Source organism: Lissotriton vulgaris, chromosome 8, assembly GCF_964263255.1.
Source record: "Lissotriton vulgaris chromosome 8, aLisVul1.2, whole genome shotgun sequence".
Classification (NCBI taxonomy): Eukaryota; Metazoa; Chordata; class Amphibia; order Caudata; family Salamandridae; genus Lissotriton; species Lissotriton vulgaris.
Genome location: NC_141696.1, coordinates 382,864,228 through 382,890,112, shown reverse-complemented (window position 1 = coordinate 382,890,112; position 25,885 = coordinate 382,864,228). Strand labels below are relative to the sequence as shown.

The following is a 25,885-nucleotide window of genomic DNA, read 5'->3' as shown; positions in this document are numbered from 1 at the left end:
TATTTTCCATGCTTGCGATCGGCAACTTGATGTTGCTGATCGCGAGTGAGGAAAAAGTCTCACCGGGATGTCATTTTGCTTGCTCGCGGTTGCCAACTTGACGTTGAGGACCGCGAGGAAGAAAAAAATGACCGCTGCACTACGCTACGCATGTTTGCACTGTGCTATGTGCAGTTTACGTAGTGCAAAGTAGCGCAAACTTTGCAAACTACACCAGCGTAGCTTAGTGCTTTGCCCAGGGTTAGTTCTGTCCCATTATCCATCCTTGATGGATCTGCAGTAGCTTCCCAAGGTTGCTGTCTTCTGTCTTGCTCTGACCTAGACTCAATGGGGGGAGGGCGATCTGCTATTAGTCTCTCTAGAAAGCTATCATCTGTATCACTATCCTCTTCTGTTTTGCTCTGACCTTCAGATTCTCCATTTAACAATCTGAATGGATACAGGCGTTCTCCTTCTATGGTGTCTACTCTCCACCTTTTCAATTGCGCGTCCTACCTAGCCTCTTGATATGTTTTTGTTGCTCTTTTTATCCTTCCTTGTGTAGCTTCTCTTCTTTTTGCCATTGCTGCCCTCATCCATGTATCTAAAGCTTCAAATTGTGTTGGTCTGGGCGGAGGCTTCAGAGCATTCATTAATCCTCTGAGCTGAAATAACACCTCCATTTTAAATGACCCATAACGAGGAAAAGCCAAATCACCCTCTATCTCAGTAACCTTGTGACAATTTTTTAACCACAATATCATATGGAGTCCTACATTGGTGGCCATATAATGAGCTGGGGTATCCTCCGGTGGAGCTTCTTCTCCCACCCGAATTACTACTTCTGTATCATCTCTAGAGTGCTAGATTCTACTGGCCCTTGAACTATGCCTGTCCCACTCATAGTAAGGCTTCCCCCTGTCATTGTCTCTTCCTTTTGCCTGTATTCTTGAATTTGTCTTTTATCTGTCCTTTCATTGGGATTATAATTCGAAACTACAGGTCCTACTGTAATTGGTACTGTTAATAAGTCTGGTAACTGCCTAGCGCTGGCATTTCCACTATGCTCAGTACCTTCGAATCCAGGCCCTCCAGAGCCTCCCGGGGTTCTGGTTCCTACTGCCACTCTTCCTCGCACTTCAGTTATCTGGTCTCCTGAACCTGTCTGATCTATTTTTACTGCTTCCCAAGGTTGATGTATTCTGTCTTGCTCTGACCTAGACTCAATGGGGGGAGGGCGATCTGGTAATAGTCTCTCTAGAAAGCTATCATCTGTATCACTATCCTCTTCTGTTTTGCTCTGACCTTCAGATCCTCCATTTAACAATCTGAATGGATGCAGGCGTTCTCCTTCAATGGTGTCTACTCTCCACCTTTTCAATTGCGCGTCCCACCTAGCATCTTGATAGGTTTTTGTTGCTCTTTTTATCCTTCCTTGTGTAGCTTCCCTTCTTTTTGCCATTGCTGCCCTCATCCATGTATCAAAAGCTTCAAATTGTGTTGGTCTGGGTGGAGGCTTCAGAGCATTCATTACTCCTCTGAGCTGAAATAACACCTCCATTTTAAACGACCCATAACGAGGAAAAGCCAAATCACCCTCTTTCTCTGTAAGCTTGTGCCAATTATTTAACCACAATATCATATGGAGTCCTACATTGGTGGCCATATAATGAGCTGGGGTATCCTCTGGTGGAGCTGCTTCTCCCACCTGAATTACTACTCCTGTATCACCTCTGCACATATTGCGTAATACCTTAAAACATCTCATTGCAAATGTAGTTAATTCCAAAATACAGTATCAAACTGGGAGCAAACTTCAACCTATCCCAGCGCGGCGCTACACCAACTGACCAATCCCGGCGCGGCTCTTTCCTGACGTCACAACTCCCTCCTTGCAGCGGCTCACCCTCCTTTACAATTTCTCTTTGCACTCTCTAGCTCACACATTCATACACAAGTAACTGTATAAACAAAGTTATTAACCTAGTAGCAGCTTCTTACTACAGCCACAATAACAGTCACATAAACATGTAATTGTCCGTTTTCTACCAGATCGATAGGACACTCACACAAGAACATCCGCTATGACCCCCGACCAGCGTTGGTCACTCAATCGCTGTGTTTCACCCCTGGTACCTTAGGCTTGCGACAGCGACTTCACTCACACGTTCATACAAAGTTCCCTACTACAAGTGGACTGCCGATGGCGCTTCACGACATTACATTTTAACAGGACAATTACAGAGACAACTATCCCGGGATCTTGGACTTCACTTAAGTCCGCTTACCAAAACTTCCTGATCTGCACGTTTTCAGACCAGTGAACCAAATAACCCACAATCACTCAACATGCAATCTCACTTCGCAAGACATCATACCCATGAAACACACCGCAATCTAACACTCTTCACACAATTGTTCATACTCACACCGATTCTCCTTCATTCCACAGCACCATTAATGGCTACCAAACTCCATCGGTCACCGATGCTCCACCGTCTTCCTCGCCGCCGAGTCCGGTGCTATTTTTTTCCCTATTTCTACACTGAATCCCTAAATTTCCCCTCAAATTAGAGGCAAATCATCCTCTGCTACCATTTGTTAGAGCCAAACTTGAACCTTGTCTTATTATTCGAACTCGGCTCAGATGGTCTTTTATTTGCCTGCTAAAAGTTGTGGAGGGGAAAAACAACACGTCAAATAACACTTACAAAGTTGTCATGCTTAACCACATCAATGCTGCAGCAATTCATCCTCTATGCTGATGACCTTTGAATCCCATTGTTCATGACGAGCTCAGCTCGTCATGAGCACACAAGCAGTGTACTGCATGACGAGCTGAGCTCGTCATGAGCATGGAAGGGGTTAAAGGACCACAAACTCCGAATTCCAATTATGGATTTATTATAAGGCCAAAAATAATTGTATATATACACACCGTAATATCAATGAATATAAGTACAGGAAGATCAATACAAATCTGCACATATAATTAATTCAGCAAAAGAGACACAAAATTTTGAACTCCAAGATTAACACGCAACCCAAGATGGAGGCAGAGTCCAAGTCCCTTTTCATTAGGAAAGAAAGCATGAAATATCTTTCCCTACACTACTCTCATTAGTGATTATTCTAGGTGGCTCCCCTGTCTCAGCTTTCGAAGGTGTCAGCACGTGTAGACTTCCTAAGAAGTACCCATGTCAAAATGGGTCAAATAGCTTAAAGCTATAGAGCTTGTTTTAAGGTGCTCTCTCTTCTTTAAAATCTAGAAGTCTGCTGTTTCTGTCCCTGCGCATAATACAAAAGAGGATAATTCAGCCCCCTCCTGTGAGTATCATGTGACAATTTTGTTTAATTTCTCCAAAGTTTCCAAAGGTTCAGTGTTTTTCCGTGACTTCTTTAATAACATATTCTTGCTTCTTATGACCTTGGAGTGTAGATAGACCAGGCACAGAAGATATACTCATAACACAAAAAAGCCTTCAGGGGGGTCAGAGGGATAAGAATTTTAAAGACCTACAAGAAGTAGTTCCCCCTATACACGTATATAAATCACACAATAAAGTTCTTGGGTCTGTCAGGGCTTGGAACCAACAAAGGTTAGGGTGAAGTGCAATTGTATATTATCAAAAAAAACTATTGGGGAGTTCCCTTGTAGGATGAATGCCCTCACTCACCAAAGTTGACATGCTTCATCATTTGGGCTTTCTCCTCCCTAGTGCAGATGAAAGAAAGCTCATCTGGGCTGGCAGGATTAAAATACAGTGCTACGCCCTAAGTTGTGACCAGGTTGAGATGGGCTTACTTGTCCTACAGAATTGGATAAGTTCCAGTGATACCGTTTGTCTACCTAGGATTACTGGTTTTGTATCAGACACTTTTTCCTTTTTTGTATTGTCTTTGTCACTTCAGCAGCAGCTTTGTTGTATGGTCCTGCAGAAAGCCAAACATACTTGTTAGATAGCCAATGGCTGAAACATGTCGACCTTTCTTTTCAATCTAGCAGTCTAATTATACACTGGGTAGCACTACTGTTTAATCCTGCCAGCCCAGATGAGCCAATAAAGTTTCCTTTCATCTGCACTAGGCAGTTTTAAATTCACCTTTTTTCACTTTTCGCGCTGCACCCTCACATCACTAGTTTGCTCGCATTTGGGTTTTTACCATTCCCATCTGCTATGTGAGTAACTAAAACATCTCAGAGCTCCCACCTCTCAGAGGGGTGGTCGTAGCCCTCAGTGGAACTAGGTTTTCCCACTGGGAGGAGAAAGCCCAAATGATGAAGCATGTCACCTTTGGGGAGTGAGGGCATTCATCCTAAAAAGGATCGCTCCCCAATAGGGTTTTTTTAATGAGATACAGTTGCACTTGACCCTACCCTTTGTTGGTGCCAAGCCCTGACAGACCCAAGAAGTTTGTGTGATTTACAGAAGATATACTGCCCATCGCTTCTCAAGCTGTTCAAAGACCTTCCAAATATCTCCCCAACTGAAATAATGATGTATTCTTTATACCTGCAATGGGAGGGAAGCACACTGTCTCTGTACATTCAAAAATACATTTAATTATGTCTTCAGTAGCTGAGAGCAAAACTAACTCGTAAACAACTTGCAGCTTCGGGCCTAGACTACAGACAACTTAAAACAAGATTACATTATTATGAACATAGTGTCTTCACACACGGGTGCATATAAAATTAATAGTGTCCTATCATATGTGAAATATATATATAATGTGCACATTGCATTTCTTGACAACGTGGGGAATAAATGCATTTTAACATAATACAGAAAGATACTGAAAATATACGTTGGTGCGTTAAACTATGAGTATGATGCACCACTACAAGTAGAACGCTATATGCGCTCTATCAAAGATAGTGTGGCTGAAGCACACATCTTCACAGTAGTGGCCTTTACAATGTGATATAAAAATATGCCCAAATGGAAGCAGGGACCCTGGATAGTTTCTACGTTTCAGGTAGAAAGCAGCTCCTTGATGTGGAACACTCTACAACATCACTCACACTCTAAATGTGCTCACCTTGAATATCTGAATAATTTATGTAGCACGCTAAGCCTCAAAGCACATTGTTTTCACATATACCGGGTTCTCCATTGTGTCCGAACAAAGATGTGCCTTTCTCTGGCGAGGTCTAATAAGAGCAAAACACATGTGTCAGGTTCCGCTTTCATTCATTTCAGGTTGGCTTGGATGGTATTTTACCAATCCCAAACTGAATACGGTGCCTGGAATGGTACAAGTATTTTGTCATTTTCAGCTCAGCATGGATGGCACTTGCTAATCCTATCTTTAAAGACTTTGCTGCGAAAATGGCAAAAGGCTTTGCACATTTTCTAGCATGGCGCCTTTGTGCTAATTGTCTCAAAGTTGTACATTGCATGGGTGGAAGTTATGTGGCTCTAATCTGGCCAGCACTGTGCTACAACCACAGTGGCTGTTGATCCCCCATTTCAGACACCCTTCAGTTATGCGCAAGGGGGAGGTCAGCTGCAGCGCCATGTGCACGAACTCCCCTTCAGTCTATGAAGTGTGCTCTGGTGCTGGTGTGCCAGATGGGGAGTGTAGTTTGGCAGTGCCACATTATACCGCAGCTCTGGGCTGTGCACAGCTGTGAATCTTGCATCCAGTGATGGTGTATGGATGAGCAGCTAAAGCACCTAGACAACTGCATTACTTGAGTCGGAGAAGCTTGCATTAATCGCTGATGTAAAGGATGGGTGGCACTGTTCCTTCTGCAGCTCGGCCCCTTGAGTTTGTGAAATGTGCACCTGGTTGGGGTGTACTGAGGGGTGCAACTTGCCCCTCTGCAGCCAACCCCACTGTGCATTTCAAATTAATGGCATGTGGCCACAGGTCTGGTTTATGAACAATGCTTTTTATCTTTTTTTTAAAGAAAAATTTCTTTAGAATCTGTGATACTACACGGGATTCTCAAATCCATCCTGCAGGGTCTTGCAAGAATCCGCAAATGCAGACACTGGATCAGTGAATCTCATGAAAAAAAGTATTATATATATATTTTTTTAATTTTAATAATTAGAATTCCCTTTGAGACTGCTCCATGTCAGCCTGGGGCTAAGGGTGTGCTCACTGTGCCCACTTATGTGTTTTTCAGGGTTCCCTGAGTCCTGTAATGGCTGGCTCCGCATTTTCTTTCAATGTTGCAATGCCAATAAGATCATTTTGAATGCAAAGTCTCCTTCTGCAGATCTTAATTGGCTGACAGGAGAAAATGCTCTCTTGGCCAATAGGTTTTGTTTATTATTTTTATTTTATGATTTAAGGGTATCCACGGATCCTCAGCTGTCAATATAGCTCTAATTTTTTCTAAGGGTTAACCTCTTTATGCCGCGCTTGAGTATCTTTTTATAGACTAGTTTCTCAAAAACCACTGAACAGATTTACACAAACCCAGAAAAGCACAATCGTACAAAAAAGCTCTACCTTTGTGTCAAGATTTGTAGGGGTGGGTGGAATTTGCGTAATTGTGTTACACAAATCTCAGCGAAACAGTAAACAATCTCTGCGAACACGCAGACATTCTGCTAACACGCAAAATTGCTTGTTCGCGATGCTTTTTTCCTGTTCGTAATCACTGTTTGCGTGCTCGGGGGGAAATATCTCATGAACACGCATTTTGAGTACACGAACAAGCAAACAATTTCGCGGAACGCAGATTTTTGGGCAATTTCGTGTTCTCCGCGGAACGCTAGTAAATTACCCAAATATCGCAAATTCCCCAAGCGGAACGGAATTTACCGCCCAGGCCTAAAGATTTGTATAATTCTACTGAGCCATTTTATTTGTGTGAGCAAAGCACCCTATGAGAATATAAATGTGAAATTGCACTTTGGAATCCTCAATTTTTCTTGGCTCCTGCTTGACAGATCTTCACGAAATGCCACGAAGAACTCAAAGTGGATGAACATTTTTGGGGACATTTTTGATACCGGTTCTTTGAACAGCCCAAAAGTTATTAAGAAAACAAACAAATCTTTCCACTGGAAAGTCTGATTCACCCTAACTACACTGGTGCTATCCACACCAGTATAATACATATCTAGAAATTCATATCTATTTGCATATCATTTGATCCCATTTGACAAATCTGCCCTCAAATTGACAGACATTTAGCATTAGACTATTAATATATTCAAAATAGTGCTGATTCATCTGGGATGGGGTCATATTTACATGGGGGTCTAAAACAAGTTCATTTTACTATTAATTGCATTATTGTTTCACAAACCCGCTTGAAATTTGGTAAACATTTCATATGTTTACCTTACTCTTTGTATATGAAGTTTCATGAATATCAATAAACAGGGACACAGTTCTGGCAGGGGGTGAGTGGGTGTTCATTTGCTGATAATTTGGTGACATGCCTCAAACTGCCAACCCTGGGTGTGCACAGCCTTCAAACATGCATAGCACAGGTTGACGCTAGAGCCTGGCCTGTATCGTGAAGAAGAATTTTACTTGTGGGCTCTGTTTTAATATTTGTGCAGACACATTGTTGGTACTGTGAAGTCAAAATGGACAACAGGAACTAAAAGCTTGTTTGTTGAGTGGGGCACTTTATTTCAAATTGTAGGTCCAAGTCTGCAAAAGTGGCTTCAACGGTTTTCTGCACACTAAAGGTCCAGCTATCCCTATCCTTCTCTTCAAACCCACTCACACATTATTTTCCTGTTATTTTCTTCACAATTATTGAATAGATTTACTCCAAACCAAGCAACAGCACTTACCTCAGTTTATCTTTAGGTTCATTTTAAGTTTGCTATATTTTCCTTCCGGATTTCTTTTTGTAGCTGGGAGCAAAGTTTCCTAGGAGAGTTAAAATGAAAACTTTTTTGACTACCCCTTTAAATGTACCCATCACCCAATGGGTTTGCATGAAACCCAAAATATCACAAGTAAGCTAAACTTGCCAAATGTTGTGCAGATCTGTACAACATTACCTAAGTAAATAAAAATCAACAATTTGTGAATCTCCCTTTTTAAAAGTGCTGCCCTTTAGTGAAGGTGAATTTGCATACATTTAAAAATACATAGAGTAATCTAAACATGGTAAGGATCTTTGTGTAAATTCATCAAAAAGCACTAACATTTTCACCATTGAATACTCATTTTATTTTAAAACACAACTGAATTGATTTACACCAAACCAATCAAAGCACAATCATTGACTAAAGTTCTAACTTTGTGCAACTTTAGTGTAATTCCATTCAGCCATTTTTGTATATTGAAGAGCAAAACAGCCTATGGTAATAAAAATTGGAAATCACAATTTTGGGACTTTCTTTTTCGTATCCCCTGCTTTACAGGTCTGCACAAAATTTGCTATGCAGTACCCAAATGGATTGAATCTTTTATTGGGGAATGTTCCTGCAGATTGTTCAAATGGATCCAAAGTTATTAAGGAAACAAAAAATACCTTTCATACGGAAACTCTTACACAACCACGTTTATACTAGCACTATCACCACCTGTGAAGAGGTTAGGAATGTTAAGATTCAGAACAAGAATATTTTTTTTAAACACCATTGTAAGAAATTGGGTGTTTAGTTGAGGGAGGTGAGGGAGGTGACTCACCACCTCAAGTAGCTATCACAACCTCAAGATAGTTAACCTGAAGTCAAACTCGTGGTACAGTACAGACAGCCTTAACTTAGGGCAATGTGTTAAAGTATTTATGCATCACCCAAACTGAATTAGATAAATAGAGTACATTTTAATTACTATATTGACACCAAAGTGACAAAAATCTGGAGATTTGATTTAAAAATATTTTCACTACAAGTAACACAAAAAAGTACCAACTGGTTGCAGTAGACCAGGGCCTAGATGCAATTTGAGGGTGATTTCAGTGGAGTTTTGGTCAGATACAGGAAACAGTTTATAATCATTCTGTGGTTTTACATTGGGACATATTTTTAAAAATGGAAGTCCAAAATATTCAGTGGGGCAAGGCAGTAGGCTGTCGCTGAGGATGACTCCATGAGGTCGGCTTCCTATCAGACGCAGTCCCAGTGAAGCTATTGGTTTTTGACAGGATTGGGAGAAAACTAAATTTCAATCCCATAGAAGGTCCTTTGCCCGCCAGCTACTTCTGGCACTATCACCCTGTCAAGATTCCTATGCTGGCACTTTGGCACTTTGCCACTTTTTCGGAGCTGGGAATCTTTCAGTGGGCAAGGCTGCAGGCTGTAGCCGAAGAAGGTTTTATGAGGCAAGATACTTTCTACGCAAGGCCCCTTTGAATCAGATTTGCTGCCGCAGAGAAGCTCCAAAAAGGAGAAACCTGAATCTTCTACCCAGCAACAATGCATCTCGGTTGGATCAAATAGACCGGTTGGTCCTCCGGAAGTCTTGAAGTTGAACATGTTTGTTCGTCCCAGATTTTATGGGGTAGTAGGAGATGTCCAGCTAGACGCAACCAAAAGTTCCAAAACCTCAGTAACAGCACTCAGAAGTCTTGACTCGCTCTACCAGCAGCCAACTGCTAGGTCCAGGACATGTCCATTTAGATTGAACAGTAGGGAAGCCTTATGATCCTTGGGGTCTACTTTTTAGTCCTAGGAATAACAAAGAGCAGATCCAGTCCTTCAGAGTTCCTCCAGGTCACACACAGCAGTTCCATCCTTCTTCTGTTCTTCCCTAGGTCAAGAAAGTGTTCTGAAAAGGGTACCATCAAATGCCACCTTTATGCCTGGCACCAGTCTGTGGTTTATGGCGCCACATGGCCCCTCCTTAACCAATGGATAGAAGTTCGCATGAGTAACCCCATCCACCTTTGCAGTAGTTCCTGTCTGCTCTACTGCAAACTGTTCCACCGTGCCCCTCTCAAACTGAATCCAAGATTGTGAAACCATTATCTCCTTATGCAGAGTCTATATGCCTTCTCAGAGGTGGAGGGACCAGGGTAATGAGTTGACCTGGTTCTCTATTTACTCCAAATGAATTTAATTAAGTTCAAGGCACAGCCCAAATGGTCATCCTGCCAGAGGACCAAACACACCTTCCCACACAAGGTCTTTGTCTCTGCTCTAGGAACAGTTTTCATACCTCATCAGGGCTTGAGTAATCAGAGGGCTGCAGTTAGAGACTAATGTCAAGCAGCCTCCAGAGGCTTTAGGCAGGGAAAAATTAGCTTTCTAAAAGTTAATTTTCCTTAATATTTGTCAGAAATTCGACTTTTTATGGTTTCTACTACACCCCAAAAGTTAACACTGTTTGGTTTCTACTACACCCCAAAAGTTAACACTGTTTTTCATTTTCTTTTGTTTTTAATGAAGCATATTTTGACTAGCTCCTGATTCCTACATCCAAATTGGTTAGGAACTGTAAGGTTCTGTATTTCGTAAATATGATGTTTTTGTGTTGTTTTTCTTGTACTACATATATTTCTTTCAAGCGAACCTTGCTTTGGTAGCTAAGCTACCAAAGCATACAGAAACCAGATTACATATTAGAAGTCAGATTTTTCTGGCTTTGTGGGAGCTGAGAGTATGGTGCCTCCCCTATAGCTTAACACTAAGATTTCCTATATTTAGTATCTAACAATATTATTCTATATTATTTGTGGGTGCCACTCAGCAAATGCTCCTCAGTGCTAGACAAAAAAATCCCAAAACCTGTACAGAGGAATGAGTATCATTTTGCAAGTGCATTATTTGAAAATATCATTAGCATTCGGAAATGTCATTAAAATCATAGGTTAGAAATGTTCTATTAAAAAAAATGACTTAGTAAAAACTTCTGTTGGATAAAGTAATCCTAATGGGTAAGGTTGTGCTTTATCCTGTTATCAAGGAAAGAAACATTTTCTAACATCGCATACTAATATTGTACTGCACATTCTTTGTAAGAAGGTTTTGGGATATGGTACCAGAATATCTTAACCCAAATATTATCTGACAGAAATATTGTGTCCTAAATATTTACAAAAGTATAGCACCATTTGACTCAGAAACAGAAAGTATACACCAATGGTACAAACTTTTTGTAAACAATATTTAGGACGTAAATTATTGTCCGGCGATATTTTTGTAATTTTACTCTAACATACACCCAATCTGCATTTCATTCATAGACCATACAGAGGACTAAAGTTATAAGTTCTGCAATAAATTAACTCAAAATCAGACCCATTAAACCCTTAAAAACACCATGGGTAACCAGTGCATGTAGTGCACTTCATCACACAGGTAGGGCTTTTCTGGCTTGATTAGATATTAACATCACTATGGGGATCAAGTCAGCTCCCAACATGTGTTATGAGTATGCATTGCCCCTAACATAGAGGTACTGTGGTATTTCACATTTTGTTCTACTGATATGCAAAGTGTTACCTTTCTACTGTGTACTCCACTACACCAAATATGTATCTTCTTATTGAGTGCTTGTTCTCCTTTAGGTACCTCAAGCACTGTCCCTTGGATCCTTAGCTTCAAAAGAGGAGCAGCCCTTGAAGAACAGAAAAATAATATATTGGTGAAAGAAACAGGTTACTTCTTTATTTATGGCCAGGTAAGACTACAGTTCAGGCCAAACACATATATAATAATGAACTTACTTTCAGATGTGGATGCACTAATAACATTTCTGTTTCCATGCCCTTTAGGTTTGGTATCAGGACACAAGGTTTGCAATGGGACATCTGATACAGAGGAGAAAGGCTCATGTAGTTGGTGATGATCCCAGTTTAGTGACATTATTCCGTTGCATTCAAAACATGCCAAAATATCAGCCCAACAATTCCTGTTACACAGCTGGTAAATATCTCAATATATTTTTCTATCTATAATTTGGCACTTCTATTATCATTAATTTGTACATTGCTCATCATAACATTCAACATTTGCAAGGCTGTATTTCATAAAAAATTGACCTATAATGATTTTTAATGAAACTTTTTTTTGCATTTTTGAATTTGTTGTGTACTTTCAAAAACTTCCCCTCCGCAGTTTACCTTACATTTTGGATAGAGATAGTTATTGTTCATTATTAACACTCATTTGTATTCAAAGGAGAGTCCTAGTCAGCAATTTTTAAATTTTTATTCCTCGGAAACTTTCCTTTGAATGCAGCTGTTCCTAGATGTACATGTGCGCTGTGGTTTTGTTTAAATGTTTTTGGCTTGCTTTTTAGATGTGGATAATACCACCAACCCTCTTTTTTCCCATACCCACACTTTCCATATTTATTCTCCCTACACATGTAGCCATTCTTTCTTCACGTCTAACACGATCTTCTCTGTCCCGTGACAAAGTTTCCTCCTGTACTTTGCTTGTGTCCTCTGACATTATCTGACATATTCTGATGCTGAGGGGAAATTGATGTTTGGATAGTTTGACACCTTGATGCCAGCTGCTGCAATGGGACAATGAGATGCCTGACTTGATGAGGTTGTCTCACAACAGTCTTTCCTCATGAGATTTCTTTGCCCACCAAGAGAATCAAATAAATAAACAGTAGTGCATATAATAACGAAGGCAACATTGGTGACAATCTTTTGACAACTGGATAACATTGGTTAACACTGGCATAAATAGGGAGAAGGTATGCCAGAGCAATTTATTTTTGGTATACTTCATATTAATTGTATTATTTTTTAATTACGGCAATAGACAGTTTCCAGAGAGGAGAGCTCCTAGAACAGCAAAATGTGACTGTTAATAAACCTCACACCTCTATCGTGAAGGTGATTATGATTTGGAGACCCGGTGAGCCTTATTGAAATTGATTTCAATATTTCTGCCTGAACACTCTCCTGTGACTCAGACCTGTAAATGTTCATCATACAAACTTTGAAATCAAGGGTTTTACGGTCCCTATTTTGCAGTGTAAGGACAGACTCTCTCCTTCCATGTATGTTCCAACAATGCAACAACATGGGAATCAGAAAAGGAAGTGCCTGATATGAACAACAAGGCTATCCTTTTTCTGCCTGAGTCTATCTGATAAAAGTAAATTTTTTTCATGATTCAAGGCAATTATGAAATATCCCACTAATCCTTTCCCACCACACAGAACAAACGTATAAAATCATTGAACGCTCCTGTGACCATTGATATGACACATTCTCTGCATACCAGCAGTTACCCACCAACCTTAGTTCTAAAAATATTGACACTATGCCTTCTGTTACAACTACTCACTCAGTTTCTTACTTTGACAAACTCTCCAAGAAATTGATAACAGTCGCTCTCAGGATTAATTTCCATCTAAAGAAAAAATTTGCTGAAGCATCAAATCCAAGACAAACAGCATCTATTGAGACCATTGCTCAGGTTCATTATCATGCCACTGATCAAATTGACAACTCTGTTATCAAGTTATTATCAACTAATGTCTCACCTCATCGTGAGAATAAAAATACAGGGGATGTCATCAATATCATTAGTCTAACAGGTTGTTTCTTAAATGATGCAGATGTGTAGAAATGAAGGACTGCAATTACTAGTGGATAAACTAAAACAATTACATTTCTCCAAGACAGTGAGTAGTATAAAAGGAGTGTGTTGGGATACCTCCATTCTAATACATTCCCTAACATTTGAGATGTCATACTCATTCTACTGAGAAAGCTGAGACGAGCATGGTTACTTATACAGAGGCAACTAAATGCAATCTTTCAGTGCTCTAGCAAAGTAACTATGCCCTTAAAACCCTTAACACATAGGAAAAGGAAAAGTTTGAAGAAGAAAACAAAACTAATTAGAAAAAAATATTTAATTGCTCTTTCCCATCTTACCCAGAACCAATGGCTAATATTGACAGGGTATATGTGATATTTAACAAAACTTTGCAAGTGAAACAGCTCATTCAAATATTGAAATTGGCCATTAACACAAATTCACACGATAAAGAAACAATATGAATCCACTGTTTAAAATGGTAAACAGTTCTGCCTTTAATAGTCATTAAATGGAACAGGATTATGCAAACTGAAGATATACTATATTGTAAGGGTCCGTTAGGAAACCCAAGAAAAGTCAAATTGCAAATTCAGTTTAAAAATTAGATCACATCAACAAAAAGAGATTTAACTGCCAATCATCAGCCAGTCAATTATAATGCTCAGAGTGGTACTGTTGAAACTCATGAGTAAGAAACAATATATGTTTCCTACTGGTAGTCGTCAGTAGGTAGTTCTAGTTAGGACCTAGTTCCCATAGGAAAAAGTGTTTTTTTGGTTTGCCTATATCTTTGGCGGTGTTTGACGAATTTTCACGAAATTTTCCCAAAAAGTGTACTTGTGATTCTAATTGTGCCTGGAAGGTTTCGGTGCAATCCGTGAAGTGGGGCCCAAGAAAAAAAGGGGTAAAAAAAGTGCATTTCCCATGTAAATTCCCATATAGATTTTAGTCAGTCTACAGTTTGAACCGCTGCACGAAATTACACCAAATTTGTCAAAAAGGTAGCTTTTGGTCCAGAGGGCACGCTTTATATGATTTGGTGTAAATACATTCTGTAGTTTTTGACATATTAAAGGGGATCCAGATTTGTATATCCTGGGTCGTGAAACCTTTGCAAATAATGACAAGCTCCTGCAGAGATCTGCAGAGATCTGATTGGCTGGCAACACTTCATCCCGGAAGTGTTGACAGCCATTTTAGGACTCGGCTTCGGCCAGGTCCCAAATATAAGACAAAAAAGAAAAGGGGGCAGGGTATAAGCTGGAATTAAAATTGCTGACATAAAAATTTATGATCAAATTTGTTTCTGTGATTTCTGAAAAGACGATATTTATATTCAATCTGCCTATACATCAAATAAGCAAACTAGTGCAGCAATTAGCCATGTAATCCACCATCTTAGATCAAGACTAAAAATGTTTTATTTTGTGTATACTAAAAGCATGGATCCACAACCAGAGACAATTCATTTTGTTACATCTATGATAAAATGTTGTAGTGTTAAAAATGTGAGGTGTTGAAAACAGAAAAAGTATGTGGGAGGGTCTAGGGGACAGTGTTTATAGATCAAATTGACTCTGCACCCCTAATCACAAACATATCCAACTACGGGACAAAATCAGTCTGTTGGTGTGACAGAAAAACCTCAAAAGCTCTAAAACAAACTGTTCACCAGTTTTATATAGCTTGCCCAATAACTGGCACGAGAGAAGTCTCCATCAGCCCACCCATTTGGCGGAGCTTCGTCATCTGGAAAACTACGAGAGGAGGGTCAAATGGAGCCAATGTTGCTCCAAGGCTAACATACAAGGGTACTCGACCACATCCTCTCAAAAGATCTCAGCCACTGTGATTGTTCAAGATATAAGACAACTGATGGAGTGCAGTGCAACTGATAAACGTGTGTGAGATAAAAATTACTAAAAGGACAAAAAGTAAGTTTATTAGGTATTGTCCTGATGCCATAAAATAAAAACCGCCTGATAGTATGGAACAAATTTAATATCTTCTGGCAACAAGTGAGTGAGTACTTATTAATTGTGAAGACATAATTGCCCAATTAAAATTATGTGATGAGTGGGCACAGTTGAATACAATGTATAATCGATTGGTTGACTTTTCTACCTCTATGCTTTGAGTATTCTTGTTCACCACTACAAGCTTGATCCTTTTTCTGACAAAAAACTCTTTTGTTTTAGGAATGAAGAGATAGCTCTTACCTACATACACATGGGATTCATGTCTGGTAGGGTGGTAATATACCACTGATCTATTTATTTCCTTACGAAAAATTTGGATGAATAGCACATTTCACCAATGATTTTTTTCTGCAGTTGCACTTAACATCTGCAAGGTCCTGAAGAAAGCCGGGCTAGTCAGCCATACGGCTGAAACATGTCGACCTCACTTGTTGTCAGAAGATAGTAAATTTGTTCCATACTATCAGGCGGTTTTTATTTTATGGCATCAGGACAATACCTAATAAACTTACTTTTTGTGCTTTTAGTCATTTTTATCTCACACACGTTTATCACTTGCACTGTACTCCATCACTTGTCTCATATCTTGAACAATCTCAGTGGCTGAGATCTTTTGAGAGGATGAGGTCAAGTACCCTTGTATGTTAGCCATGGAGCAACATTGGCTACATTTGACCCTCCTCTTGTAGTTTTCCAGATGACGAAGCTCCGCCAAATGGGTGGGCTGATGGAGACTTCTCTCATGCCAGTTATTGGGCAAGATATGTATTTTAGAGCTTTTGAGGTTTTTCTGTCACACCAACAGACTGATTTTTTTCCCGTACTTGGATATAAAAATGTGAGGTGCCAAAATTTGTGAGGAGTAAATTTGTTTTCCAAAGTCTTTGTTATGGGATTCCAAAAAACCCTATTCCTACTACCTCAGTTGAGCAAACTTGTCCTGTGGTTTCCTATGTAAGATGCCATAGTGTGGCAATTACCAATATGAAAAGCCATAACGTATGAAGAGAAAAAAGATTTTCAGTTATGTTTTCAGTTATGTTTGTTAAGAACAATACGTCATCATTTGTTCTGTCCAGTAATTTGAAATATTCTCAAAATAGATACATGAATATGTAAAAAATTCAAATAGAAAACATTATTCCAGTATGCACTTCTTAAAATGTTGACTTCTGTGGAACCCCACTAAATCACTACTGGAAGCCTAAGCAATTTCTTTTTTAGTGTAATGGAGAGGGGACTTCTTCAACTTCACCGGAGGTCACCAATTGTCCATGCTAGCTTTTGTTTGCTTTACTTGTGCTGCTCCCATGAATCAAGCAAAGGATACCAACTTAATTTGTAATCTCCAATTTCACATTCCTACACATTTATGGGGTGTTTTAAATTTTTTATTATTACATTTAACTTGTTATTTCCATATTCTGTAATAATCTGCAAACATTATTTAATTTTTAAAGCAGTAGCAGACCTCTCTGAAAGGTGTTAGGCATTCATTGTTTCTGAGGTATCTGTCTTCCATTTCCATATATTTTATCATCCTGTTTTGTGATTGATCCCTGCACATAAGCAATATCCTTTGGGATAGTGGTAATACCATCTTCAGTTGGTAATACCCGTAGCTGCTCCACATTTGAGGACTTTCAGATTTGTATTATACCTTATTTAAGTTTTTTTCTTGCTTTCTATTGAAACAGCCTTCATATTCTCTAGGATATGGTTGTGCTCTATATTAAGTATGGGCGAATTTTGCGGATCTGCGGTCCGCGAATTCAAGCGAAATCGCAAGAAAATCTGCGAATTCGCGGATTTTTCCACAAAATGGCAGATTTTTTTTTTTTTTTTTTTGTGTCCTCATTAGCCAAAAAGTCGATCCAACTATGCTCTTATCCTCTCAACCACGAGGATCGACCCCCCTTTGGCGACCCGGAGCCCAAAACTGGGTTCCAGGTACCCCGAGGGTCTTCCTCCACGTCGCCAACAGAGCTTGGACGGACTTACTCCCTTCGGACCAGTTCGGCCAGTTGTCCTGTAGTTGTTCGATACCACCCTTTAGGACAGAGAGATTTTTAGGCCTAATCATCGGACCCGGGGGAAAAAAAAACCAAAAAAAAAAAAACCCCGGGTTATTAACTATCTCTCCTCCAATTGATCAAAGGTCCCAAAATTTAAGTGACCGAGAGCTGCAAGTTCTCGATAAATCCATCTTTGATGTTGCATAAAGTGAAGCCAGCCACTCTGCATGGGTTGGGGGATGTATATTAACCCAATTCTTACAGATTTCTCTTCTTGCCAATAAAATGGCATAAAACAAAAAATCTCTCTCTGGTCCCCTAATATTGTGGTTTAATCCGAAGATAATAAAAGACCATGAGCACGAGATAGTGATACCTAGGATAGATTCGAGTGTTGTTTTGATTTCATCCCAAAAAGTGGCAATGTTCGGACACTCCCAAAACATATGAAGGTCCGAGGCTGCCGGTAAAGAACATTTACTGCAGCATTTTCCTGTTTGAAATTTCGACAGCCTTTTAGGAGAATAGTAGGCTCTGTGGAGTGTAAAGAAATGGTTGCGCCTCAACCATGCTGGTTTGATGATTTTGTAAAGGAGGGTGAAAGATTCCTCCCAAATGACCTCTCTGTCTGGTTCTCCATCTGCGCCCCATACTTTTTCCGGGAGGTTAGAATCTCGCTCTCCATCCTCTATAATGTGCCAATAGAAGAGTGCAACTTCCTTTTTTCCCGCAGGTCTCTCAACTAAGATATTTTCTAAAGGACTCTCCTCTCCCAACATTCCTTTTTTCCTAATTTGAGTCCGAATCCAGCTTCCGATTTGTAGATATACTATCCAGGAGAGTGGTGATGTTACTTTTAGCTTGAAGATATCCCAGTCTATGATTGATCTTTCCGTCAACATATCTCCCCACTTTGTAATTCCTGCATCTTGCAGAACTTTTTTAACTGTATTGACCTCTTGTGATGCCAGTCCGGGTAGATCCCAAATTGGTGCATGCTCAGATAAGTATCCTATCCCGGCCTTAGATTTTATTTGAGACCACTCTTTCAAGCTACTCAGTAATGTCTTTAACCTAATTTTTTTGAAAAACTTCTGATGGCCGAACTTGAAGAGAAAGCCATTCTCTGGGAGACCCGAACCCAGTAGGATTGCCTTGTACATCAGCCCATTTGCGTTTTCCCAGGGGCGCTTAAGTAGCATCCTAGAATGGGTCAGATGAAATGCCCAAGCATAATATTCGAGGTCTGGCAATGCAAGCCCTCCTTTTTCTCTTCTCCTTCTCAATTTTTTCCAAGCTACTCTGCTGTATTTATAACCCCAAATGAAAGAATTAATATTCTGCTGACATTTTCCAAGCTGTTTGGTGTCAAAAGCTAACGGAATGGAATTAAAGATAAAAGTAAATTTCGGGAGAATACTCATTTTAACCAGGCTAGTTCTCCCATAGAAGTTAAGTGGGAGGAAGGACCAAGCTTTCATCAAAATTTGGGATTCTCGAGAAATACGAGCTAAGTTGTTTTGCGCCAAATGCTCTGGATCTTTAGTTATTGTAATTCCCAGATACCTCATGGATGATTTTATCGGAAGTTGAAGATTTTGAATATTCCAAACCATAATTTCGTTTTTTCCTGCGTTAATTTCATAACCCGAGAATTTCCCAAAGGTCTCCGCCTTCTTTATAATTACGGGGAATGCCAGTGTAGGATTAGTTGTATAGATAAGTATGTCATCAGCATAGAGGCTAATCTTCTTTTCCCAACCCGAGAAAATAAAATGTGGAATATTAGTGTCCTCTCTAATGGATTGTGCGAACGGTTCAACATATAGATTAAAGAGGAGAGGGGATAGTGGGCAGCCTTGCCTTGTTCCTCGGCTGATTTTAAAAGGGGTGGTTCGTTTGCCATTTATTAATAGGGATACTCTAGGGCTGTTATATAATAGGCCTATGGTCCTACAGAATTTGGGTCCCAAACGGAATTTATTCATTATTAAATTTAGGTATTCCCAATTTACCCTATCGAACGCTTTAGTGGCGTCGAGGGTCATGATGGCAAGGGGTAGTCCGAAAGTTGAGGCAATATCAGTGGCACCCACCAAATCGTAGGTTAGATCAGCCAATTGCCGGCCTCTAATAAACCCCTTTTGATCCGAGTGGATAATCGACCCAATCTCGCTTCCCAATCTCGCAGCCAAAATTGAGGTAAAAATCTTGTAATCATTATTAAGAAGCGAGATTGGGCGATAAGATCCGCATTCGGCTGGGTCTTTGCCTACTTTTAATATTAAGGCTATATTTGCCTCCCCCCAGGAGCTTGGGGGTGCTAGCCCTCTTGTCATTATATCATTAAAGAGATTCGTAAGGACTGGGGTGAGCGTAGAATTGAGCAACCTATATAATTCTCCAGGGAGACCATCTGGTCCCGCGGCTTTGCCCTGTGATAATTGCTTAATGGTATTAGTAACTTCTAATTCCGTTATATCCTTTTCTATATATTCCGTTTGGGTGCCCTCCAATTCCGGGAGAGTTATATTATTCAGCCATTCATTCCTATTATCTACATTAACGTTCAGTTCCTCCGTATATATATTCTGGAAAAACTCACTGAAGGCTTCCCCTATGGCCGAGTCTGTTGACCTGCTATTAACTTCACCAGCAACCCTCACCTCTTTAATGAAATTTCTGGATTGCTCAGATTTAATTTTCCAGGCCAACAACTTCCCTGTAGATTCACCATATTCAAAGTGAGCAAGTTTGCTTGCCTGCCATCTTTTATTTAACCTCTCCTGTAGTAATATGTCTAGCTTGGTTTTTAATTCTGTTTTTTCCTTTTGATTGTCTGAAGGGAACTGGTCTAATGATTCTAAGTGACTCAACTCTTGCTCAATATGTCGAATTCCCTCTTCATATTTCTTTCTCCTGAATGAGGCCCTTCCTGTAATGCAGCCCCTAATGAAGGCCTTCCAAGCCTCCCATACTATGACCAGAGAAGTAGAGCCTAAATTTTCCTTAAAAAAGGAGACTGTTTCCTGTGTCAAATAGTCTTTCTCCTCTTCCTCCAGTAAAATTGTTCGGTCAAATGACCAAGAATGGTGAGTAGAGTTCTGGTCCACTTTTACAGAGAAAAGGATAGCAGAATGGTCTGACAGGTGTAGAGGGAGGTAAGTTATATTTTTGACCCAGTCCTTAATGGAGCGACTAAATAAAGCGTAATCAATTCGTGATTTGTGTCTGTATTTATGATTATGGTAAGAAACACCCATGGCATTGCCAGACCTTTGTCTCCATAAATCTATTAGGCCAAGATTCGACATACATCTTAATAGTGTGTCCCTCATATTACTATGAACAACAGCTCTGGAGGTGGGGGATTTATCTAACTTTGGGTCTAGGACGAGGTTGAAATCTCCCACCCATACTATCGGATCTGAGCAGGTAATCAGATGGTTCTGCAGAGTGTTTAAGTAAGAAGGATTGTCCTGATTAGGACCATAATAGCTTATAGTTTTAATATCCTTTGAATGTAGTTGAACCTTGACTATCAGCCATCTACTGCTCGCATCTATTTCCCAACTCGTAATCTGGGCCCTTGCCGCTTTTTTAAAGATAATAGCTGTGCCTCGAATGCTTGTATTGTGGTCCGTAGTTATGAATTTATCCACCCATTTGAGCTTTTTAAGTATATCTGTAATTTCCTGTTTATTCAAGTGTGTTTCCTGAATCGCAATGATCTGCGCGGGTGAATCCCTTAGATATTGTAAGATTCTATTTCTTCTAGCCCTAACACGCAGACCATTTACGTTCCAGGACATGAATTTAATGTCTACCATTGATATTTAACGGGGTTTCCCGTCCCCTCCTCTGATCTAAAAGAAAGTGCTTATAATTAATTGTATCTTTAACTATTTCGTCCAAACAGCTGCATTGGAACATCCATGGATCTATATTCTTCATAATTATTGAATTTGGTTCATAAGGACTTTTAAATTTTGCTTTTCCCACCCCCCCCCTCCCCTGGAAACCCCCCCCAACTTACTCTGGCTTGATGTATTGCCAGCTTGTCGTCTCTGACGTTTTCCTGTTCCATGCCCTGATATCTATCCTGATGGTCGCTAAGATCAAGATATAGGCAGTGGTGGCTCATAAAGCCCTATTTTAAATCCTTTATTCCTGAGGTTCAATATCCACCTCCGATTGTAAATACTTTGTGTAGCCCCTTTTATTTATATGTAGTATATCTCTCTCTCCCCTTTTTTTTCCTCCCTTTTTCATTACTTTTCTTTTTTTCTTTTTTTTTTCCTTTTTTTTCCCCTTTTCCTCTCCCTTTTTCCCTTATATATATATTTTTTTCCTTCTTTTTTTGCTTTCCCCCTTTTTTTTCCTTCTTTCCTCTCTTTTTTTTCCCCTTTTCCCTCCTTCCTTTGCTCTTTCCCTTAGTGAGTTTTATTCTTTTCTTATATTTTTTTCCCTCTTTTTTTCCTTTCTTCTTTTTTCTCTCTTCTTCCCTTCCCTTCTCATCTCTCTCTTTTTTATTTCCCCTTTTTTCTTTTTCCCCCACTTATCTATTATGTTTTATATATTTTTCACGGGCTTCCTCTTTTTTTTCCCTTTTTTTGTTTTTTTTTTGTTCTTTTTCTTGCAATAATTACCTATATTCTATTTATATTTATTTAATTGTTTATTTATTTTCAAAAATTTCTTCATTTACTCTTGCTCCGGAGGGTTTACGTGTTCACTAATAGTAACAAGTAACTCATCAGCTTCAAAGGGAGATTTAACATTATACATTTTGTTGTTGTAAAATGGCAGATTTCTCTGTGATTCTCACCATACTTAACTGGAGTACTTTCTACTGGCTAATTAGTAAGTGCTACCTCGTTGGGTAAATGTATAGTGCTTTCCCTACACTGCAGCTGCGTAAAGGGCCAGATGATTTTTCTCTTGTGTAAAGGGTCAAAGAGCGAGCAGGGCAGCAGGTGAGGAGAAAGCAGCCTCCTGGAAAGAGGAACTACAAGGGGATTGCGCTCGAGAAACTCATGGATGCAAAGACCTCCCTCGAGTATTACAGCTAATTTTCGACGGCATATATGAGGTTAAAGCACACTTGCCCAGCCTCGACTGTGCTCACTAATGTTTTGGGCTGATTAAAAAAGTTACTGAATTTGAACTTAATCTCGGGCACCAGCTATATCTGTAAGTGCTTCCTGTTGAGGTTTAATTTTTGTGACAGGAGCCTCGTGCCAGAATGAATCCTGCCTTGCATAGTTATCCACGAAGATGCCACTGTTTTGTGCAATACCTCTACTCAACTGGAGTACTGGCTAATGAGTAATTGATACCTTGTTGTGTAAATGTATAGTGCTTTTCCTACACTGCAGCTGCGTAAAGGGCCAGAAGATTTGTCTCCACTGACCATGTGTGCCTGTAACTTTGCCACTGCGCCAAAAGGCGCCAAGGTCCCTTGAGTGAGCTGTCCATCATAGTTGGGAAAGGGCGGAAAAAACGTTTGATACTGCTAGTGTGTGGTGCGGGGCTTCTTTGCGTGTGCACATGCCTCTTGTGGAAAGGGTCAGAGAGCGAGCAGGGCAGCAGGTGAGGAGAAAGCAGCCTCCTGGCCACAGGAACTACAAGGGGATCGCGCTCAAGAAACTCATGGATGCAAAGATCTCCCTCGAGTATTACAGCTAATTTCCGACGGCAGGGATGGGGTTAAAGCACACTTGCCAAGCCTCGACCGTGCTCACTAATGTTTTGGGCTGATTAAAACATTACTGAATTTGAGCTTCAACTCGGGCACCTGCTTTATTTATCTGTAAGTGCTTTCTGTTGAGGTTTAATTTTTGTGACAGGAGCCTCGTGCCATACTTGTAACTATTCTCTGACCCTGCTTCGAGGGTCAGAGCAGGGTCAGAGAATAGTTGAAAGTAGAAAACGAGGCGCCGCTCAGGAAGCACTTACAGCGTTATAGCAGGTGCCCAGGTTGAAGTTAATTCCTTTGTAACCATTTTGTAAATGGTAACAAAGAAATTAGCTTCAACTTGGGCACCTGCTGTAACCCTGTGAGTGCTTCCTGGAAAAAAATGTGTCCCGCTCGTGGATTCGCGGATTTTCCCACAATTACGCAAAATTCGCGGATCGCGAAATTGCGGAAAATCCGCAAATTCCACGAGCGGAACGAATTTTCGGCCCATAGTTACTCTATATTCAGGAATCTTAGATTTGGCATTTAGTCCTCGAACTTCCCTTCAAGTGTCTTCTCTTACCCTCTTACTTAAGTCAGTGTGAGCCAGTGATTATTGCTTTTTGCAATAATTTCTCTTTGTAAACGATCATGCGCTTTGCACCTTATTAGTTAGAGTACCACTAATGAACCATTGTACAATTGACAACATGCACTGTGAGTTTTTATTTGCACTACTCCTGCCCACCTCAAACATTTCTTTTTATATCTCAAAGCCAACTTCTCACTATGATGCCTAACATTTTTGTTTGGAGCTATGCCCCGACTGCACCCATGCAATGTATCTACTAAGGATCAGGTTTAACCTTTGAAATGCCATCAGTGTGATGAAAGACAATGCCGCCGCCATCCTGACAGACTCCATACATCAGTTTTAGATATGACCACTGGCCCAGTGATCATCTCTGAACAGTGAAAAAAACAACATCACTGCAAATATCCACAGAAAGGGTGGCTGACAGCTTTTTTGCCTCTTTAATAGGATCATAGATCTGATCACATAATGAGGGTGTGCCACCTGCTGACTGATATGCTATTCCAGTTCATGCTAGCTCCAAACATGAAGTATGGAATCCAAGGAGGGTGTATTTAATAATGCTTTGATGTAGTATACCAGTGCCGCTAGAAGCCACTAAGTGCCCTAAATGAGGGCTATGCTCACCAATCCTCAACTCATTACAAAACACTCAATCAATCAATCAATCAATCAATCAATCAGGGTTCTTATAGAGCACGGCTAATCACCTGTTAGGGTCCCAAGGTGCTGGAGTGTGCTTTCTGCAGTTCAGTCGAACAGCCAGTTTAGATGAAGAGCCAAGTCTTGAGGTCCTTCCTGAATTGAGGCTGTGAGAGTCATTGCCTGAGATGTAGATGATGAGAGCTCCAGGACTTTGCAGCGAGGTAGGTGAAGGATCTTCCGCTGGCCGTAGTCTTGCAGATCTGTTGGATAGTTGCCATGGCCAGTTTGGGGGAGCGGAGGTGTCTGGTGGTGGGAGTGCAGAAGGAGAGGCGGTGTTTGAGGTATGCAGGTCCGATGTTGTAGAGGGTCTTGTATACATGTGAGAGGAGCTTGAAAGGTGATTCTTTTGTTGATTAGGAGCCTATGGAGGATTCTCAGGTGAGCGGAGATGTGGTTGTGGTGGGGGATGTCTAGGATAAGTCTTGCTGCAGTGTTCTAGATACTTTGCAATTTCTTTTGGAGCTTCTGGGTGGTACAGGCGTAGAGTGCATTGCTGTAGTCAAGTTTGCTGCTTACAAGCACCTGGGTGACTGCTCTTCTGGACTAAGTGGGGATCCACTTAAAATGTTTTTGAAGCAGGTGGAGCGTATGGAAGCAGGAGGATGAGACAGCGTTGATTTGGCGGTTCATTGAGAGTGAAGACTCAAGGATGATGCCAAGGATACCTGTGTGGTCGATGGATATGAGGGGGCTCCGAGCACTGCTGGCCACCAGGAGTTATCAAAGGCAGAGAGGATGGTTCCCAGGATGAGAACTCCATTTTTCTTGTCACAGTACTCCTTGTACTTTTCAAAACACAAGCACAGGTGCACCACACATCAAAACTTAAGCAAGAAGAACAGTTATAAAGTCCATATCCAGTAAAGATGTTCTTCAATTTCTTTCTTTGTAATCCATTTGCAGTAAATAAAAAATTGAGTCATGCTTTTATGACTCTACACACAGTACAGACGATGCGTTTTGTCCTAGTGCAAAACTTCTTCAGGGCACTAAATGATGGGTGAGTCAAACACATTCAAAGGCTGATGAATCATAGGCTTCCTTGCTTATAGGCTGATTCCCGTCTGGTGTTGTATTCTATCCAAAGTTAAAGCCGTCTGTATCTAGACCACGACCAAATTATGGATAAATGGCGCATCCCACAGTAAGGATGTCAAGCGCCACCATGTTGTATTGCAATGAGGCTAAGACGCATCTTTCAAAAGTTAATCTTCAAATTGCGCGTGAAGGCCTAAACGTAAGATCATTCACTCCACTTCATTGGGGATGTGCTTGAACAATAACAGCGACCCAAATACCTATAGTACGTCCGAACAGAGGAAATGTCCCATTATAAATATCTCGTAAGTTGAAAAGAGTAACAAAAAGGCAGGAATCCAACAGCCAAAAATAAGGCTGTCGTAGGCAGTGGGAGTGTTGGGGGACGTTGCAGCAAAGGAGAACCGGGGTACTTTCTCTGTTCTTTCACCTCTTTTTCTTTTAAC

At 40.4% G+C, this 25,885-nt stretch overlaps 1 protein-coding gene across 1 annotated transcript in view; it reads left to right on the top strand.

Annotated features, from left to right (window-relative positions):
* TNFSF13B (TNF superfamily member 13b) overlaps positions 1 to 25,885 on the top strand; it is a 193,297-nt gene that overhangs the window by 128,294 nt on the left and 39,118 nt on the right. The window contains exons 4-5 of the mRNA XM_086934163.1: positions 11,423 to 11,535; positions 11,630 to 11,780. Coding sequence (XP_086790289.1) covers positions 11,423 to 11,535; positions 11,630 to 11,780 — 264 coding nt within the window. The remainder of the gene's footprint in view (positions 1 to 11,422; positions 11,536 to 11,629; positions 11,781 to 25,885) is intronic.